Source organism: Mycteria americana, chromosome 11 (assembly GCF_035582795.1).
Source record: "Mycteria americana isolate JAX WOST 10 ecotype Jacksonville Zoo and Gardens chromosome 11, USCA_MyAme_1.0, whole genome shotgun sequence".
NCBI lineage: Eukaryota > Metazoa > Chordata > Aves > Ciconiiformes > Ciconiidae > Mycteria > Mycteria americana.
The window spans coordinates 15,476,921-15,498,352 of NC_134375.1; the positions used below are offsets into that span (position 1 = coordinate 15,476,921).

A 21,432-nucleotide genomic window follows, 5' to 3' on the forward strand; every position below is an offset into this window, starting at 1 on the left:
GACTCATGGAAACCCTTCACCTTCAAGGTGTTCTTCTGCAAGGAGCTTCTCATATACAAAGAACTACCATTTTTTGTGTGCTTGAACTCAGGTCCTGCTGAATTGATATTCACCTATGATGCACGTGCATTCAGGGGTTTGAGAGCAGATTTTCTTTTGACTACAGCAACATATTTTCTATGCAATCTCCAAAGTACCGATGCCCTCCCTCTTATTAGCACTAACTTCCAGCCAAAGTAAAGGCAAATAGAAGAAACATAGCTGGCAAATCTAAAGGTGAACACAAATATGTGCAATCTGGCCTCTCTACCTTTCCTTTTGAGATTGTCCTATAATAATGAATTTTTAAAAGAAATAGGTGCTGCAGGATTAGGTGCTGCTCATTTGTGCCAGCACAGCTCCCCACCTCACAAAACATTTCCATAGGGAGTGCACGCGTAACAGTTTTGACACTATCACCTCTTACAAATAGGTATGGGAAAGGTGAATTTGGTTCCCAACACAGGGGCTCTAAAAAGAGGGTCCACCTAAAACCAAATTATACACATTGATGTAAAATGCTACCTGTTTCTGAACAGAATCCAAACTCAAATATTTAAATTTAATGCATCTCCAATCTTATAAATGCATACCCCGGGAGGGGAGAATAAAGAAATAAATAAAATCTGTAAGAACGATGTAGATTTCAGCATAAAACAGTTCCTGGGCTGCTCCAACCCCCAAGACCCCCCCGCCTGCACTCCTGAGGGTTTTCAGGAGAGCTTTTCCCACCACCAGGACCAACTGCAGTTGGCTGCTCATCCCGAAGTGGCAAGAAAGCAGAGAAAGGCAGTACATCATGGGATGTTTTCCCCTTGGGCAGGGTTGAAATTCGTGTAAGGACTCAAGCGTCTTCCTTCATTGACAGACTCGCTTCAGCAGTCGCCAAAACTGCACTGCTTCTCTGTGAGAGCTGGCAAAAACCAGCTGAATATTCAGTTTCTGTTGTGTTGAGCCATGATCCTCTACGAACTATTGGTGCCAAGTTTTAAGCAGCTCCATGTGCAGCGTTTTGTAAATCACTTCCAGATATGCAAATAGCATCATTAAAACATTTGCATATACCCGTAAGTTTCTACTTCAGGTCCATATGCCCAGGCTGTAGAAGAGGGCAGAAAATAACGCCGCAGCATGGCATGAGGCAGGTACGTGAGCAGAGGGTAGGGGGCAATGGGAGCAGGGGGGTGCAGACCATCTCTGGCTGCCCTGTAACAGCTGCTGCAGGAGCCCCTGGGAGCTAAAGCCTATTTTGCAAAGGAGCAAAATGCAAAACATACCCTCTCTGCTCTACGCAAGGAGCAACTGGCGTGAGTGAACGGTACGTGACATCTCCAGTGACGGGGGGACCTGTCCACAGGCATGCACAAAGGTGTAGCTTTTTGCCCACTCATCCCACTGACTTTAATACTCTCCCACTCTGCAAGACTTTGTAGCATCAAGGCTTCCTCAGCTACATAAAATACAGCATGGAAACTTGAGAAATGTGTTTGGAGAAAGATGCAAACCACCCATATGCAACCTGAAGAATCAGTGCAGGGCTAGAGGCCATGAGGACCTCTAAGGAAATGAACAAACTGGGGTGGCTTAGCTTTAAGAAGACAGGTCAGACAGGGCATAGCAGGGCAGCCTTCAAACACATAAAAAGCTGCTGCAAAGAAGAAGGGAGGAATCTATTTTCCATGCCCATGGCAGACAGGAGAAGCAGTAATGGGATTAAATTGCAGCAAGAAAGATTAAGGTTAAACATTAGGGAAAATTACTGAACAATGAGGCTAGCGAAGCACTAGAACAGATTGCTTGGGGAGGATGGAGAGTCTCTGTCATTGGAGGTCTTGAATAGATTAGACAAGTGTCCGTCAGATATGACAGGTACAGGTGGTCTTGCCTTAAGGTGGAGAGATGGGGAAGATGGCCCCTTGGGACCAATACCCGTCCCGCAGCCTGGGAGATAGGTAACATAATATGAATCATATCTATGCATGCTCACAATCTGCAAAGGTATTTTAAATAACATTTTAAAACTACTAAAAAAGGTAGTAAAAATTATAGCCTTCTTGGAAAAAATTATATACACTTTTACTTGTAATGCTTTAATTGTTTCACAGCCCTGATTCTAGTTTTCACTGGTTTAGGTTTTTATATCATCAGTTGTGCTCTGATAAAATCCTCGGGATTTCTCAAACCTATAAAGGCTCAGTTTTGAAAGATTGCAGTTTCTAGCAGGAACATTTTCATTATTATTTTTCCCAAAAGGAAAAGCATCAGGAAAAGAAATTATTTCAATGACCAAATATAACGGGGAAAATATTTTTTTTAATTTCATGTTCCCCTCAATCGTCTTCAATAAATGCCGGAGTTACATACTTCATTCACTGAAGTTATAAAATAGAAAAACAAGCTGAAACTGTCAAGTTATTTGTTGAAAAACTATCTCTTAGCCCAGCTCTGCAGTGAAACGTATATACTGATCCTGTAAACCCTTCAACACATGCCTAAGTCCATAATAACCTTGATTAACTGGTGATAATGCCTTATTACTAAACTTCCTATAACATGCATATTTGATAAAATAAAATGGCCAAAACCACTATCCAGAAAAGGCAAAACAAACTGCACTGCACGTGTTAATAGAAAAAATAAATTAAATACTTTTTTCAGCTTCTTATTCTCCCAAGATTCAGAGCTGTTACAGAACTGAGTATTACTAGCCATATTTTTGAAGGATAAACCAAGCCTGTGCAGCTCACCCCGTCCCACACAAAGAATCTGAGTCTGGAGAAGAAGCTGTCAGAGATTTTGGATGTGTTTAATTCAATGAGAATTTTCCATCCACTCCCATGAAGCCAAGTTTTCTCCCTAGATCTGCTGTTGCTCCAACAAGTGAGGCGTGCTGTCATGTGGCTTCCCTTACTCAGACATACAGACCTAACACAGATGAATCTATTTATGGATGATTAGAAATAAGTCTACGGAGCAGGGTCCTAGAGAAAAGTACAAGAGAGATTTGCCAGTGCAATCAGGTGTAGATCATAATCTGGAGGGGGACCTGCACTGCAAAATTAAGCACTTTGCAGGATGGCATTTGAGATAACAGTGTAAAACAGTTTCAGACCAATGATCAAAGAAACCTAAGCAGGCTAGTGGAGCTAATTTGTGGCTTGGACATTCATGTGGAAAAGACTGTCAGGTTTACTGCCATGCTCATTAAACAAAAGTAGTGACTAGCGTCGCTTCCGCAGACCACCTCTCCTGTCTGTGTAGAAAGGATTGAACATATATTGGTTCCTTTACCCGAAACCACACACTTTTATTTTCCAGTTGTAGCACCTGAACTAATAACGTATAACAGGCCCAAAATTCACACTGCCAACTTTATAAACAAATCTTTAAACCTCGGCCACAAAACATCCACAAAAGAAACACTCCTGCCTGGCATTAACTCATTCACATCAGCCCATTGAAGGAAATGCACCTTTCTACTAGCTTGCCGTAAAGAGCTTCTGCTTCAGCAACTCAGCTCAAAAACAAACCACTGCCCTCAGAATAATAAACCCACAACTGCCACGATGAAGATACCAACCCACTACCTCATGGCAGTATTTCTACCCAGAAGGCACACTCTGTAGACAGGCACATTTTTCTTGTCTTAAGAGTCCAAGACAACAGGAAGGTGTATAAGTGATAACAAGCCTAAAAAGATAAGGCTGAATTCTGGAAGAAGGGATTTCAGAGAGGTGGGCATCCCCCTCCTCCATCCCTGCAAGAACAGGGAAAGGTGCAGAGCCGCCCAGCTGACCTGGCATACCTTTCCTCTTTAATCAGAATAAAATACTTAAATAAGGGCATAGCAAAAAGGCATCATAAAAAAAAGTAGTAATTCTTGAGCAAAAATATATAATTCATAATGAAAGTTACTGGTGTGTCAAAGACTTTAAATTCCTAATGCCCCAAATTCTTTGTGAGCCATGTCCTATATGACAGGTTCAATATGACACATGCCTGCAGGCCAACACAATCTTCTGCCTGCGCTAACAGGTCTAGTGGATAGCAAAATGGATTTAGGATTGGCCTTTTAAAAGAAAACATGATTCAGATTACTCATCTAAGAGCACTAGTTATGCAAGTTTCTGTGTCAAAAGAGTTTCTGGAGAGTGATCTGTGAAAACAACATTATAATTTGTTCTCCAATTAAAGTAACTGTAGGAGTAGGCATGTTCTCTAAGAGTTGAGTTTTGGTAGGAAACATGGTCAACTAGCAGAAGATTTGGCTGTGGAGGTCTGGCCAAGCTATTCCAGAGCTGGTATATGTGTGCAAATAGTCCAAGCGAAACTTATATACATACAGATTCAATGACTGATTCCTTTACCAAGAAGTCAACGTTCAAAGCCTGAGGTATTTGCTAGCACTTGGCAGGGAGAAACATCAGTGTCAGGCTGGTTTTAAAAGAAGCAGCAGATTTTTTGTTGTGTGCAGAATGGTCCACCACTGCCTGCAAGAGGAGCTGGCCTGGCTGCATCTCCATGGGGGGACAGAAAGGAAGACAAGAAGTATGTGCCTTGTATCTGGTGTTGAGCTTGCCTTTGCTTGGAGGGACTTGGAGAAAGACAACAAAAATGGGCCTTTGAGAGCGATAAAGAAAAAGGTGGTAAAAATGAAATTGAATGAATCACTGAAGACCACGCAGAAAAAGATACCAGAACAGGTGGCCATCCAAAGCTATGGAAAGATGAATTTCCAGCATGGTAGAAAGTGCTAAAGCAAGCATAACTACACCAGGAAAAGCATCTTATTAGTAACAGATTTTTTTAAAACAACCCTAATCTTAAAAAGCAGTTTTCAACAGTGCTGCAAATGTCTCAAAAGTTTAAAAGGATGATTTCTCTTATTCTCCATATCCATATATTACCATATCATTTAGCACAGAATAAAGACCCATCAGTTTAATTATACAGCTAAAGACAGGTGGTTGTTGTTGTTTTCTTTGATGATGATGCACTGCAACAATAAACAGGCCTGTTATTTTTAAATTAGCATATGGGTTCTTTCTTTGATGATACAACACCTGTGGTTAGAGTGTATGTTGAACCGGAGAAAATACCTCCTGGAAACATCTCCACAGACTTAAGATTTCAAATTTAGAACAACAAAAGCTCCACTTGAATCCCCTGTTGTTGGAAGGAACAGCAATTAATTATTAAAAAAGGAACCAAAACATTACCATCAATCCTGCTGACAAGAGGTGCTGGTGGTTACAGTGGACAGGGACAATTATGCACATATCACAGGGCTACAGACAACTTCTGAATTACAATTACACAAAGAAACTCACTACAAATATCACAGATGAATACCACTGAAAAACATTATCAGGACTGCCTTGAAACATATGTTGCATTAGTGCTAGGGGAAAATAAAGCATACACCAACTTCAGAAGAGATGTCTGTCCAGACAAATTCTTATATGTTAAAAAATTCTGCAATTCTGGAGCCTGTGCAAAGAAATTACCAAAAACCCCCTTGTACTGCATTAACTATTTTTACAACTGTAAGAAAGTGTCCAGTTAGGAATTTGTCAAGTGCCAGTAGAAGAAATGCACACTTGCAGGGTTTTTTTTGATGATGATAGTCATGACCATGCTGATGAATGCATCAAAAGAGGATGACCAAAGGGTCCTTACAAGATGTGCTGCAACTTGAACAAGTGTTACTTGAACAAGCAACTTGAACAAGCAAACAGTACTCCAGATGAGCTGTCTTGGCCTGCCTGTCATCTGCATCATTCTCAGGCTATCTCATTGGCAATGACATTTGCAGAGGTTTCTCTTCGTTCAAATCCATTGCAAAATGGGGAGATAGAAGAACAAGGAAAAAAAAAATCAAAGCAGAGAAATTATAAACCCACTGGGAAAAAAACATCCTGTGAGGTGGACTCTGAAATGAGACACTGCTTGATATTTTAATATCAATATTTTAATATCAAGCAGGATAAAGGCCCTGAGTATTTGCTATAATGGGTTAAATTATCTTTAGTAAGAGGTAGAGGAGGTAGTAAACTCAAATTGAGCATACCTGTAAGACCTATTGAAATGACCTGGCCCTTCTTTGTGTTAGCAAAACCTTGGGTGAACAGAAAAATGACTAAAGCACCATCTGTACACAGAAAATGGGGAAGAAAGATAGAGGAATAAAATTGGAAGGCGATAATTAAAGAGATGTGAAGAAATCCTATAAATATAGATTCAAAGATGGAAAATTCAGCAAACAAACTTCAATAGTTGGCATTTTATATACTCAGTCCAGGTTTCCTTCCATCAGTGGATCTCAAAGCAGTTTACAAATATTAGCTGATGAAATTTGTTCTTCTGCCAAGTTCCCATTGACAAAAATCACATCTGTTAATGCAACTAAGTACTGGAATAGAGTTTAGTCATGAAGATTTGAAAAGCTTTTGGATGTTCAGTTTCAAAATATTGTCTCCAAAGTTCCCTAAAGTAGCTGACCTGGGAAAGGAAGGCTTGCAGGCTGCTCTTAAAAGGTACAAGTTCCATCTGCGGGGAGTTTGTATCAATCCTCTGGTGTCTCAGTAAAATATCAAAGTACTGATCATTGAGAATAACTCACATATGATAGCCTAAGCCTAGTGGTCCTTTAATTCTGTCCTTACTAATTAGACACAAAATATCTCGGCTTGCAATTATGGAACACTTCAGGTTAGCTGGTTAGATTCTCATCTGCTGTAAATTGGTATCCTCATACTGATTTCAACAGACTGCTAATACTTTATTCCAGTTGAATATGAGGACAAATATCACTTATTAACGTTTCCAACTACAGAATTTCGGTCTAACATCACACACAATTTAAAACTCGCTCTTTCACTAAACTATTTTAGATAGCCAGTGTTAAAGCAAAAAAAACCAAAAAAAACCAAAAAAAAAACCAAACAAAAAACCATGCAATATAGCCTGAAGTGGCATAATAGTATGTGATTATGCTATCTTGACATCATTTACCACTTTTACTACAGGCTCTTTTTTGCCATGTTCCCATTCTTCCAGAAAATAAAATCTATAATATGTAATAATTTAGAATTAATATCTTGATTCCCTAGATCCTTTAATGAATTCAAATGCACCTAGGGAATCTAACCAAAGACATCTGTTCATGAATAGTGAGAATTATTACCAAGTCCTGGTGGAGACGGCAAGATGCCATCTCTTCCGAAGTACCTCCCAGCTGAGAAATCAACTGTCTCCTGGCTGAATTTTCTTGTGTCAAGGTTTTACCGTGTTATGTCTCTTGGGATTACTTACTAACAAGAGCTCCCTCCCAAACTTTTACAACCCCCAGAAAGAAGGAAGATGAGCCTAGCATTTTTTTGTTGTCCAACTACACACGCATACTACCTTTATCATATAAAATAATGATGGCCTCAATTAATACTAATTACTACTCCAAAGTTTCACAAATCCCTTTTTAATCATCTTTGGGTTTAACTGATTTACCCTAAACCCCTCTGACTGCCAAAAAATTAACATTTCATTAGACAAATCATAACCTACTCCCTATTCTCCAAAATCCAACCCATCTGGAAATATTCTACTTCATCAAATGTCAGACTTGCACAATATAATGGAAAACTATTTTTATTTTAAAAAAACACACATACATACACATAGCGAGTGTGATATATCTATACTTATAGATGCAGATCTAGAAATATCACCACACCCACATCCCACCTACCACTCACTACACTCCAGAAGATGTCCAGTGCCTTCACCAGTTACCATTTTACTTCTTCCTCGCTCTTTGCAAATCTTCTCTCTCCCTTCCAAACATCCATCACAGATTAATTTACCTCTACTGTCAGAAATGTAAACCATCAGCAGCTTGTTATATTGAAGAGGTTAAATGAAACTTTTGACATGACTTGTGTTTAAAATCCATCTTTAGCTGATGGCATGTCATCAGCTAGAAAATGTGTAATCAGGAGAGCAGACCTGAAAGTCTGAAAAGTCAGAGAATGCAAAGTTCTGCTGGAGGTTTTTCTTTCCTCTCTTTTTTTTTTTAATTTAACAAGTTCTAAAATATATTTTCTATTTTTGGCTTCAAGTGTGGCTATGGTCTGAACAGTGACTGTGTAAAAATGGCACCTTCCTACTCAAAAGATCTGCTCCCTGTGTGCATTCTGAGGAAAAAAAAAACCTGCTTCGGAAAAACCATGGACCTGATCTCCAGCTGGTTAATCAAGGTATGGGAATTCAACATCAGTTCAAGACCTGTCCTGTGGTTTTCCTGCTTTGTAATTTGTTACGCCCACATAAATAATACACATATAGATACATATGCTTTAATCTTTCTCTAAATTGTCGTCGTGTTGTTTGTTTGTTTGTTTCTTTTTACAAGTTCCTGTTGTGCAGCGGTCAACGACACATCCGGTAGCACATGGCCGGATGGGACAATTACAACGCAGGTCACATCTCCTTCACACACATTACATGCCGGCGTAAGGAGCATCCCTCCATGCCTTCCAGCGCCCAAAGCATTCAGACTACAGGGATTTTACCTAAATTCTGCTTGAGATCTTATTACCTGAACTTGCACCTTGGCTGTGCCTTTATGTCCCAAATGCCTATCTCAGATCAGTCTTATTCACAGAAGGATAAAGTACAAATTTCAGTGAGCTTCTCTTTACCTTCAGATTGTGGTCCAAACAGTAAAACATGACCACCTAACACCCTCTGCCCTTCTGCAGGAACTTGCAACACCCTTCTGCCTTCCTTATATGTGATAATATCATATGTGAAAAAAGATTCCGCTGGCACTGCAGGTCCACAGAGGCCAATATATCTGCTTTACCCTCAATGTGCAAAGCCACTTATTTTAGCTCAGGTCACAATGGTTCTTATTAAGATACTGAGGACCCTATCTCAGCCTCCACAGCCAGCAGTACAGCAAGTGCATAGGCTCACACTTACAAGACACCAGCTCCACGTGCCTCCTCGCTCCGGGAGCTCTCCCTGCAAGCTTTCTACTGAACCAGGGAGAAACAGCAACCACAGAACCCCGAAAGACCTGTTCCCATCGATTCCCAAACTACAGCCATCGTTTAACTCTTGCACCACTTCCTCCCTGACCCCGCTGATTCACCCCCGAATCACCTCCAGTTCGTCCCTCCACCTGTGAAGCACAGAGTAAGGATGTTTAACCATCGTTTGATATTATACACGTGTTCTGATATGTTTGGTGTTTTTCATGCTTTCTGACTCACTTTTATCCATAGTACTTTCATTCCCCACTAAATTATCCCAACGCCTTTCATTAAAATATCTCATCATCAGGCATATTATTCTCCACTTTCTACATTTTTTACCTCATGAGGATTGATTAAATCAGCATGATGGAGGCTGAGCAGTGTTTAGGACTCAGTGTGACCACATCTCATTTGTTCATAAAGGATTTTCCTTTCTCTGGATGCCAGAGGGGTGCAACTCGATGTTCACTTATTAGTGCCTTTTCTATTTAGAAAATCAGCTACTGAAATTGTTCCAGATTAGTTTGTTTAATCAAAAGCACCAGATAAAATTAACACAATATTGACAGAAAGAGAACTTTAAACTCTGCAACTGTGCCAGTATTAGGTGCTCCAAGGTAATTCTTACAGTCTCGTTGCAACTTGCGGCAAACTTACGATAATAATACCTTAATAATAATAATACCTTAAATTTATACAGCAGTTGTTCTCCAGAACTATCCGAAGGCACTTTAGTGACTATATATAGTCATTACTTCACCTACCACCAAACTGCGGCTACCTTAGGGATGGAACAAAACACTCGCTTTCGGCTCTCTGCATCTTTTAAAATGTGATGGGAAAGGAAAAAGAAATTTTCCGTAATTTCAGGTGTGCAGCTAAGTACACAGAGGGCTGATCTCCAGGAGAACATTCGCAGGACAGTACGCCCCGATCCTGATCAGAGTTTCCATACTTTGGTAGATGTCCCAAGTGCCGGGGATTATTATTATGTTTTCTATGTACATAAAATACCAGTTGTCTCCCTTAGTGGAGATGTCTCAACCTGCAGCAAATTCGTGAAGCGAGGATAATGCCCAGAGGGCTAAATTACACCACAAAACCCTCAGAATGAATGTGTCTTTTCCATCTTGTCAGTCCACAAAGTCATGGCTTCCTGATTTTTGCAATTCCAAATTTTCTGTGTGTTCAGTTATTTTCATGATAATTTGCACCAGAATTTGAGCCTTTCACCATGTGCTTGTCACTAACTGCCTTGCTGATAAAAGTGGGAAGATTTCATCTTGTTCCTAAGTCCCCGCTTGCAAAAATACCTCTTTTTCTGCATGCAAACAGCAGAATTTGTTGAGTGAGAAGCCTTATTTCTACATGTGCTCTCTCTCTCCCGCCTGCCACAGTCCCTACATGGCTACTCGGTTTCTTGGCTACAGCAGCCACCAGCAAGTTAACAACATGTCCCCCTACATGCTTGGCGAGGATCCACGACGTATCTGCTGGCCCATTCTCTTGCTTGAGAAATGCTAAATAGCATTGCTGGCATTTACATGTCTCTCATCACTGCAATGCCATCGGCCCAAACACTCCTCCTTTCCTTCCCATCGGTTACGGGAGCGGCGGCAGCACCCGAGGATCGTCATGCCCCCAGTTCACGTGGTAATTCAAGCCTCAGGCTTGAATGACCATGCCTGCTGGAAGCCTGTTTCTGGAGACAGTGATCTGCAGAGTAGAAGAGTGGCCTTTGGTGGAGAGACCCATGGCAAAAATATCGGACGCACCATGATTTACAGCACTTGTAACTGGTAATCTGCCACAAGAAACTGCTTCAGCCGTATGGTCTCTCTCCAGAAATAAACGCATTACACTAGCTAAATGCTGTTTCTGGGCATAGCGGAAGCTTTTACCCTCTGGAGAGATGCAATGTGCTCCGGGACACGGCAAGAAGCCTGGGATCAGATGACGCAGCTGTTCCTACCAGGTGCCGTGGTGTCACCCTGAGCAGGTCCTTGTAAAATCTCTATCTCCTTTTGTCTCCCCACAACCAAAAGGTCTTCCTGACTGAGCCTTAATCCAGTTTGGATGTCTGCAACCAATGGAGTTGGAGCAAGGCCGTGTTTAGCCTTTTATGGTTAGACTGAACCAGAGAATAGCACAACACTCAAGGCATCTTTCTCCACAATCGAGGCACATGCAATTAGATGACGGCAACAATATTACAGCATTGGGAAAATGCTTGCTTCAGAGCTCTTGTACCTGTTGGAGCAAAGCCCCCATGGGATGTTTACAAATGGTTTGTCAAAACAGAGCCCTAAGCGTGTACACAGTACCCTTCAGAGACACCGCTCACACCAGTTAAGGAGATAGCTGCATTCGTGATGCACTGTTTTCATGCTTCACGTTCTGCGGAGGGTATGAGGTGGCACCAGACACTGGTGGCATTCGGTCCCATGGAGGTGCTACAAATGTGTCGGGGCACCTGACGTTGGCGCTCCCTGAGCAGTGAGCCGCGAGTGTCACGAGAGGGCTAGCTCTACCTCCAAACGGAGCAAGACCTGTATGATTAACTCTTAAAGGAAGGCTGCATTGTGCTTGAAGGTAATTTTACCCTAGCATTGATTTGAGGTGCAATTTGAAATTCATGACAATCTATGTAAATGTGCTTGTGACACTGAAGAGACACACAGTGCGGATTATGCGTGACATCTTAAGAGCACACAGATTTTTTCATAAATACTCATACAGTGTCTGCCTTTTAGACATCCTGGACGTACTCTGCTCTCAGGTTACATCCATCACATTTAAAATAACTCCCGTGATTATACCAATACAAAAGAATTTAGTTTGGCCTCTAATTCTATCTGCAGATTTAATAATCTTCTCTGTGTAAATGTAACAGAGAAGAAGAAATTTAAGGGTCACAGGTACTGATCATCCATCTTTTAAACTGGGAAATACAAGAGGAAATGGAAATGGTGAGGAGGGGCAAGGAAATGTGGGAGAAAGAAGGAAGGAAGTAGCACTCTCTCTTCACCACTGCTTTCCTCAGCCTTAATTTTCCCTATGTGTTGATAAGACTGCTTGACCACAAACAGGGCAGTGGTGACATTCTGCTGCTTCTTGTTGAATGTACATTTATTCCTTAACACGGTATGGCCTTCCAAATGTCAATAAAACATCCATAAAGAGTTAGGGACAGACACTGACGTCCTAAAGCAGGCAGTGTGCTGACACTGTAGATAACCTTAAAGGGGTTAAATCCGAAGCGAGTTACAGAAAGAGGCTCTTTCATGAGTGAGATAAATATGACTAATGCACTTTTACTAGAGACAGTTAAAAATAAAACCTTAAAGAAGAAAAACATGCATTCATTTTACACGACAGACACTATTATTTCTACATATTTCAGATTCATTTGCAAGTTAGGGAAATTGTGATTAAAAAAAAATGTTAGCAATCACATTTACAAGCAGGAATTCTACTGTGTTGAGTCATAAACTGCCCCTTTGCCTCAGCTATATTACGCTCCAGAGTTAAATCTATTCTTGAGCTTTTTCTTCACCTCATTTAGCAGTGGGTATATCTTTTGGATTAATTAGAGCAATCCTCTCATTCAATAATAGTCAATTGTTTTCTGTTCGACCATTATGCATAATTGTTTTCTTTGATCCATACAAATGCCGGCTATTTTTCATGCTTAATTAAATCAGCCTTCCCCCCCGCGCGGCGGGGCGCGGCGGGGCGCGGCGGGGCGGGAGCGCGGCCGATGCGGCGGGGCGGGAGCGCGGCGGGGCGGGAGCGCGGCCGATGCGGGAGCGCGGCCGATGCGGGAGCGCGGCCGATGCGGGCCGTGCGCCGCCCGGCGGTGCCGGCAGAGGGCGGCCGAGCAGGGGTAATGCCGGCCCCGCCGCCCCGCTGCCTGCGGGCGCCTGGCGGGTCGCACGGCCGCCCTCAAAACCTGCTTTTTTTTCCCGCCCCCCCCCCCGACAAACGGCTCCTTGGCAGGCCGGCTCACTGCTTACCCAACCGGCTCTCTGCACCTGAACAGCCCGCGCTGCATTGCCCAGATAGCTGGTGAGATGTTTAAGAGACGCGTCTGCGGGGAGGGGGATCAGACCCAAAAAACCCCAAACCGCCACCAGAAAAGGCGACAAAGAGTGGTAACTGGTGTTTGCACAAGCTTCCAGTCTTACTGCACGATCTAGTTCTAATAAACGGCAGAAATAAAGTCGTGCTTTTTATCTCCAAATTATAACAGCAAACAAAGGGGAATGTATTTTTGCAGCGGAAGAACTGCTGGTTAAATCCTCACAGGAGGGCTAAGAGCTAGGGCTCAATCTTGAAAGCGCTCATCCACGTGAAGACTGATGCTTCTGTGACTATCCTTCATAAGGTTACACATGTACGTGTTTCTATAGATATTTATAAATGCAAACATACTTTAAAAATATACATACACATACAAAACTTCTTAATCCTACTTACTAAATAGAAATTTCTAATTCCTTAAAATTTGTGTGTGCTTATATATACTCATATATTTCTTTTTAAGGAAAAAATTACTTTTTAAAATAGGGTTTCAGCCATCAGAAATGAATGTGATATGCACAACAGCAAAATAGCCTGAAAGCATCATCTTAGGGAAAAGCATTCAGACAAAACCTAGAAAGTTACAGGGATCAAACTGCAAGGCTCTCTCTGAACTACTCCGAGTGTTCAGCATAGTTAGGAGTAATCAGTGCATCTTCCAACCTCTTTTACTTTAATGGGATGATTGCTTATAGAAGTTTCTTACTCCCTCACATGCAGCTTAAAAAAAAAAAAAAAAAAAAGCAGCTTGGTTTGAGCAACCAAAATCACTAATTAAGAGTGCAAACTTTGACCCAAACGATCGCTTTAAGCCGCACGTTTTACTCTCTCCCCACCTCAGTTTCCACCTGCTGACAACCCCGGAGAGCACGGGAGCGCCTGCAGGGGTGCTGCCCGGTCACCCCTTCCTGAGGCCGGATCCTGCTCCCCTTCCCGACCCCCGAGGGGCTGCTCCCCCCAGCCAGGGAAGCAGAGCAGGCCAGGGCACGTCCCACGGCCGGCAGCCCCGGTTTGTGCGCAGCCTCAGCAAACAGCCTCCACCTCCTTGTCGAGCTCCCCGCTCCCCAGGCTTCTGGCCCTCCGGGTTTACCACACCGTTTTTTCTTTAAACTACCAAGCCCAGTTCTTGGCTCTGCTCAGGCTGTGTTTGCCTGCACTAAGGGCTTCCTGGTTACAACGAAAAGACCTCACCTCTAACCCTGCTTTAAAGCGTCGTCTATGGAGGTGGGTAAATCGAGGCAATACACGACCTCCCTGGGACCTGGTGCCATCCCACTGCACCTCTCCAGCATCCACAGAAACAGAGATGGCCCATCGTGACCTCTCAAATACCAGCAATGGATGTGGCCCTGCTCTCACAATACCACAAAGTTATTCCAGATTTTGGGCAATTTTAGAGAGGAAATCTGCTAGTTTCAGGGTCTTTTTACAGGTCCAATGCTGGGTGCATCCCTCTGTACTGACTCACAGAGGATGGTGGTTGTTTTCTTTTTTCCTTTTCACAGAAACCTCTAAGTAGCAGACAAAGCTACTGTCGAAAGAATGTTTTTACAGCAGTGGAAATAATCAGTGCAAGGCTAGTTTTTAAAACCTGCTCCTAAAGTGCTTGGAACATTAAACAATTATTTATGAACACTTGAAACATTAGCTGTTCCACTTGAAACCATTGGCAGGGCTTTAATAACAGCCCAAGCAATGCTCTGGAAGCAACACCAAGGACTCTCACTAGTCACAAACCCTTTATTTCATTTTTAAAGCCGCTGTTGCTGTGCACCAAAATTAAAAGGTTTATCACTATGATTAAAACAAAATCTCATCACCGGCATGAGCATCTATTCCCATCAATGCTCCACTGAGACATTCCCCTCACTTTTTGACTGTTTGGTATGCCTTTGCTCTTACTCTGCTTCTTCTTAAAATAAGTTATTCCTGCAGAAAGCTTTACTGGGGCACTGCCTGCCCTCTCTCCCAGGATTCGGGCGGATTTTCACATCAAGGAGGCCAATTGACACCAGGTTAAATAGATTTCCTAATCAGGACTGCAAACTCTTTGATAATGCAAGTACCCTAAACTTGTGCTATTTATTAAAAAAAAAAATCTTTCTGGTAAGAGAGGGAAAGGGGAATTCAATGACAGAGATTGCTCAATGACAGGAAAGACCACATTTACTGAAGTTTGCAGGTGTGCTTTTTTCCTGCAGTCCACCTCTCCCAGGGAACCAAAAGCGTTTAACCTTTTAAATTTATTTTAATTTATTAAGATCAAGATGTTCCAACCCAAAGCAGAATCCCATTACATGGGGTGCAGCACAGGCACACAGTCCTGTTCCTGGTATGGTATGTTTGAAGAGAAAGGAAAGGAAGAGGCTTGCCCCTTTTGCAGTGAGGAAAGCGTGGTAGGGAAGGGTTGAGACCCAGGTATGGAGGTGGGTGGAAAACCACAGGAGGAAAACCCAGTCCTTCAGCAATCTGCCTGTCCTTCTGGTCTGGTACTTCCAAGCAAAACTCAATCCAAGATCCAACCCTTTCAGTATCCAGCAGCCTAAGCCTGCCCTACACAAAGACCTGAGGAGGGAGATGTTTCACAATCCCCTTTTAAATTTAAACACATTTTTAGTTAAACTGTTTTTGTCCAGGATTTTGGAAAGCTCTGACCCTGCTCCTTGGGAGGACACAAGCCTACATCGCTCAGCTGTAGCCATCCACCAAGCAGGGCTCATTTGCCATTCTGCATCTTGTGGTTATGATGTTGCTCACAATTAGGTTTCATTTTTTTTTTGCACAGATGGGGATGGAGGCAGGCGGAGAGCAGAAAGGTGTTTCCCACCTTGACAGTTAAGTGCTGTTGGCCCTGTGGCTAGGCTGTCAAGCAGTGGTCGCTTGGCCACGTGTGCTAAAACCAAGGCTAACAAAAAAGGCCATATTCCACTGGGTCTAAGGAAAAACAGGCAGCATGGTGTTAAGAAATAACTGAGGCAGAAAAAACAGCATAAAGAATCTGAAAGACATGAATGCCTGAGGAAATGCAGATTTTGGGGAATCTGTGAGTAAACAGGCATATGACTGACTGAGCCAAAATATATACAGGATTTCACAATATTTAAATCATGTATCTTTGTGTTCTTAAAAATAAATTAGAACTATACCAAGGCTTACACATGGGGAACTGACGCACACTGGGTGCTACTAAACCTGCAGCCAATGGCCTCATCCTGCAGCCTCCACATAAGCAGACCTGGGAGCCTGCGCCCAGCCCCCAGCAATCGTAACCACTGACACCAGTGGGAGCAAAGGCAAGCCACTTGTGAGTGATTTTAAACTCCCACGTGAAGAGCCCTAACAGCGCTTGAGAATCACACAACAGAACGTGCATTATCTGTTGTGGACCCCGTGCCCTCTTTTTAAGATGGCTGTTAACTTGCAAAAGTTACTGTGGCAAAGGAGTGGAAAAATGATTTGATCATATTCAGTGATATTGCTAAGAGCAACAGGGAAAGACATTTGAAAAAGTGGCTTGCAGTCATTTATATACCTCTTTCCACATGTTAACCATTTTTACTTTCAATAACCATGCATCAGTGCTCTTGCTGCATTATCTTATAACTCCTTTTCTTCTTTATGGTCCTTTGTGGACACATTTTCACCTGCTTAAATCTCTGCATATCTACTAGGAAAAAAATGTGAGACATACACACAGGTACTCTAAGTTATAAATATATTAGGGACATACAAATGTCATCACAACCCTCAAATGCAGCTTCGCTGGCTCCTGCCACAGAGACACATTGTGACTTGCTAGAAGTGCGCCAGCCAGGGTCTGGGAAGGTTTCTAGGACTGGTGCTCCTCTCTCATCCGGGTAATTTGTTACTCACAGTGTGTTGATCTTACTAAAAGAGCTAGTCTTTCCTTTATGAGTGTATGCTGCTATGCTAGTTTTCCCTAAAGAGAGGTAAAGCCCACTTCGCTCATATTGACAAAGCAAGAGAGAGTAATTTTCTTGTTGCAACTCTGGAGCTGAAACTCTGGACTTGCAAGGCTGCCAACAGCTCTGTAAAGCAACTTCTGAAAATTTACCAGAATAAGTTTGGCCACCTAGATCAGGGGCAATATTCTCGTAAACCATGAATTTGCAACCAGAAGACAAACAGCTACCTTTGTTTCCTCTCCCTTCCCAGCTTAGTTCCATTCACTCCTCCTCTCTAAACTCTTAGAGGTGTTGGCACCAACTCATCTTGCTCTTTCCTGACATAGTTATACAAACAACGGAAGTGTCTGCAACATCTCTCAGGCTGCGAGTCACCTGCCATTATTCTTGCTGACTTGGAAGAGGTTTTGAATCCTTCGTGAACAATATTTTCGGAAAGATGTTGGCCCTTCCCTAGACACCTGTGATCACCACATGTTCAGGAGGGCTCAGCATCTGGAAAGGTAGGCTCTTTGGGAGTCTGGCTATAACTGCCACCCCTGGTGATGCTGGCCTCGACTCTTGTGCAAATCCCTAACCCACCTTTAGACAGGGAAAAGAAAACCGATAAATCTGAAATAGGTTCATATTGAAAAGGCAGCTTACAGCTCATGTAGGACTTCTCAGGTGCCTCCAAGCTCCCTCGTACATAAGATCTTACACAAGGTACTTCTGAGTTTAAAGATACTCCTTTTAGCATGGCAGACAGCACGCACACTCTATTTTCATGTTGTGTCTCTGTGGTGGTATTAGTCACATACTCTCACACTGGGTAGAAACACTGCTTCAAATTTCAGCAAGATTTTCGGGAAACACTGCAACAAGGGGCTGGATTCTTTATCATTTCCTGTGCCCTTTCTGATGCAATTCTTGCAAGCAGATGAAGCTGGAAAATCCTTGCACCTATGAGCAGTCCAGTAAGGAGAGCTGAGATCTATGCAGGTGTGGTTGAAAATTTTGGGTAAAACCTTGGTAAAGCACCTACACAGCAGCCAGAACTTCCTTCTGTCTATTCATACTGCATGTCCTTAACAACTGCCTTCAGTAGAGATTTTCCTAAGGGGATGGACTGAAAATGCATACGAGTGGCTGTGCAGCAAATAGCTTTATCAATTACTTCATTTGCAGTCCAGAAATACCAAAGGGCTTTGCAATTCAAAATGTTAACAGACAATCTTAGGCCCATGGAACTTACCACCTAGAACCGAAAGTATGGAAAACAAAAGGAATGAATAAGATGCTTAGGGTGAAGGGTATAGAATAAATTAAAATTAATCTATCGTATTTTAAGACACTGAGCTCTAGCTACGGTTCATATCTCTTTCCCAGTTATTGATCAAGTTGTAACTTACTAGTTCTTTATGAAGGAGGCAAGACCATTATATTACTATGTATGTTTGAGAAAGCAAAATATCACCAGCATATGAAGTAGTTGGATTTCCAGTTATGAAACACGCATTTGACTCTTAAGAATGCTGGAGGCTGAATAAAGGTTAAAAACTCAGAAATAATATTGTTCCTGCAACTTTTGCAAAAATCTTTGAGAGATGAATTTAGCAATATGTGGCTTTTAATGGTGTTACATTAAACAGCAGGATTTCCATATGGCGTGAATCTGCTGAATTGTATCGAAGATGGGGATTTTGTTCCAAATTTCTATGGCATTCTGTGATTGTGTCATTAGATACCCGCAAGCCTTTGCTACAATGAAGAGTACAGAATGTGCCAAGTAAAACAATCTTGAGTGTGCCTTCCAAGGGAAAATACTGAGACTAACGTTTAAAATTTTCTAGCCCCATTTTCTTTGAAATGCAGTGAGTTCTTTTTGTTAGAAAAGGGTTAAATGGAAATGTGTCATTTTCATAATAATAATGTGTTTTATATTGAAATTTGTTCTTCGCGTCTTTTCTTTTCAGTGTAAGTGTTGGTGTGTATGAGTGATATGAGGATAAGTTTGTGAGGGCAATTACCCATTATTGTTGAGTAGCTGAGTAGTCCCCTGAGCAAACTCATGCATAATTTGTTTGTTCATAAGATACTGTAGAGCTGAGGCTGCAGTATCTTCTATGCCCCAGCTTATGGGAAAATGGAAGCTTTTTCCCACTACTCTGCATTTCTTACCCTATTGTTTGAACTCTGATCATCCTTCTTGCCCCTCTATTATGGGCACCTCTGCTGAATAGGAATCGCATATCAAGTGGGTTAAGGTCAGAAATACATCATATAAAAGGGGAAACAGTGAATTCCTTTTACAAGATTCATTATGATAATCATGTCCAAATACATTATTAGAAGCATTAAAGAAATCCTTTTCTAATTTATTTTTGTGCCTCTTACTATCTGCATATCCTTGTTATCTAAGAGAAACAGTGTGGTCTGCAAAGTTGAGGTTACAAACGTGCAGTGGTCTTGGGATAGACAGGACTGGCTTGAGATACAACATCAGTGTTAAATAATTTTCCACTTTTTAAAAAACTCTAATCTTTCCTTAGATGCTTTTCTCCCCTTGCAGCTCCCTCTTCCCTTATCTATAAAAGGACTTGCCCTTTTCCTCAGGTAGCAGCATCCCTATTACCTCTTTCCCTTACACACACTAGAGCAGTGATTTCTTGCTCTACTGATCAGCTCTTCTGGAGAAGCCCCACAATTTAAATGTTGCTGTCTGCAGCCCTTCCCTTCTGAAGAGCTGCACACATTTAACATCATGCTGTATGGGCAATGTATTTTGTTATTAAAATTACTGTAATAGGAACATGAGCATTTCAATATGATTCACGTGCACTAAGACAACCGTATGCCTAGATTTGTAAGGGTTTTCCTCCCACCTTTTTTGTTTTTAAGCCAAGGCAGTTCTATGCTGTACCACAGGCTGATAAACAAGATATCTGTATCAGGAGATACAGTATCTGTACCAAGAAATCACTTTCTTGCATGAGTTAATATTTACTGTTACCCAGAAAACACCTTTTTTTTTTTGCGCAGGGGTTCACAAATTTTGCTTCAGTAGTAGCTCAGAGGTTGGAGGCACCACCAGAAGCAGTAACAGTGACATATCAAACTGTACCTATCTGGTATGGCTGGCATGCCATATTTTGGAAACTTTTGGTTTAGGATACAGGCATTTAAAGAGTTTCTACCAATAAAGATATTACATATAAGAAATATACTTATAATTCTTTGAGTACATGGCAATATTTCTGTAACTGATTTTGGGTAAGATTTTCACAAGATATTAGCTTTACAAAACCTGCAGAAAAGCTAACCCTAGTTTTATCCTTCCATAAAGAGCAGTACTAGGCCAACATAGAACATTAGACAATCCCAGCATTACGTTTTCATATTTGGACAAAGCATTATTATCTGAAATGAATTATATTTGTGTTCCACCTGTACTTAGCACATTTTTTTTCATGATAAACTGCTTCTTTCTGAAAGTAATGGTACAAATAGGAGGATGAAGCATTAATTGATACCCAAATGTCAAAATTATGTATCTTTTATTTTTTTAAATAAGACAACTGTTTGGGAAAGATCCCTATTTCTTCTTTAGATATCCACATATTCTCTCCTGTTGGTAAAGCAAGTAAGAATTCAGTTAAACATGTTCACAGGATAGCTCTAACGTAATTTGCATCAAGTCTTAATGCTTCAGTTTTGAAGAAATGCTAGATCAACACGAGCATCTGTCCCTATGTAGCTCTCCTTGGGGAACTCCAGCATAAGGCATTTGTCAAAGCAGCCCCCAAACTCACTCATACCTGAACAGAATGAGCTGAACATTCAACAACAGAGCTCTATACAAGAAAGAAAGAAAAGAAAAAAAAGCCAAAACCCAACAAACCAAAATGCCTGAATTCAGTTATCAGCCTCTGCTTGTAACTTATGGAGATACACCAAGTATCTTCATTCTGGCTCCACAGAAATTAAATCCTCTAAGAAGTTCCAGCATAGGACTCAGACTGGCTTTTGTCTGATGAAGTTTCAGAATAAATACATTAGGGGTCCAGGCTGATTGAAATGACAAAGCCAGTTATTAATTTTGGTACAAACTTTGGATGAGCCCTCCAAGACTTTATGACACCTTCCTTCACATGTGGAACCCTGCCACCAGTGCTTTTATCTCCTCTTTCACTCTGGCTGATGTTATTAGTATCAGAAATGCTGTTTGGATGGAAAGAGGAAATGGAGATATTGCTAATTTCTTAAAAGGTGGGGCCATTAATCCTGTCAAAGGAATATTTGAATCCTAAGGAAGTAGATACTCTCAAGCTGGTAGCTGTTATTTTTAGATGAGCCTGAACACACTG

At 41.7% G+C, this 21,432-nt stretch overlaps 1 protein-coding gene across 1 annotated transcript in view; it reads left to right on the forward strand.

The window, feature by feature from the left end:
- Positions 1 to 18,020: 18,020 nt before the first annotated feature.
- MDFIC2 (MyoD family inhibitor domain containing 2) overlaps positions 18,021 to 21,432 on the forward strand; it is a 65,562-nt gene continuing 62,150 nt past the window's right edge. The window contains exon 1 of the mRNA XM_075514287.1: positions 18,021 to 18,042. Within this exon, the coding sequence (XP_075370402.1) occupies position 18,042 (1 nt within the window). The 5' untranslated portion in view covers positions 18,021 to 18,041. The remainder of the gene's footprint in view (positions 18,043 to 21,432) is intronic.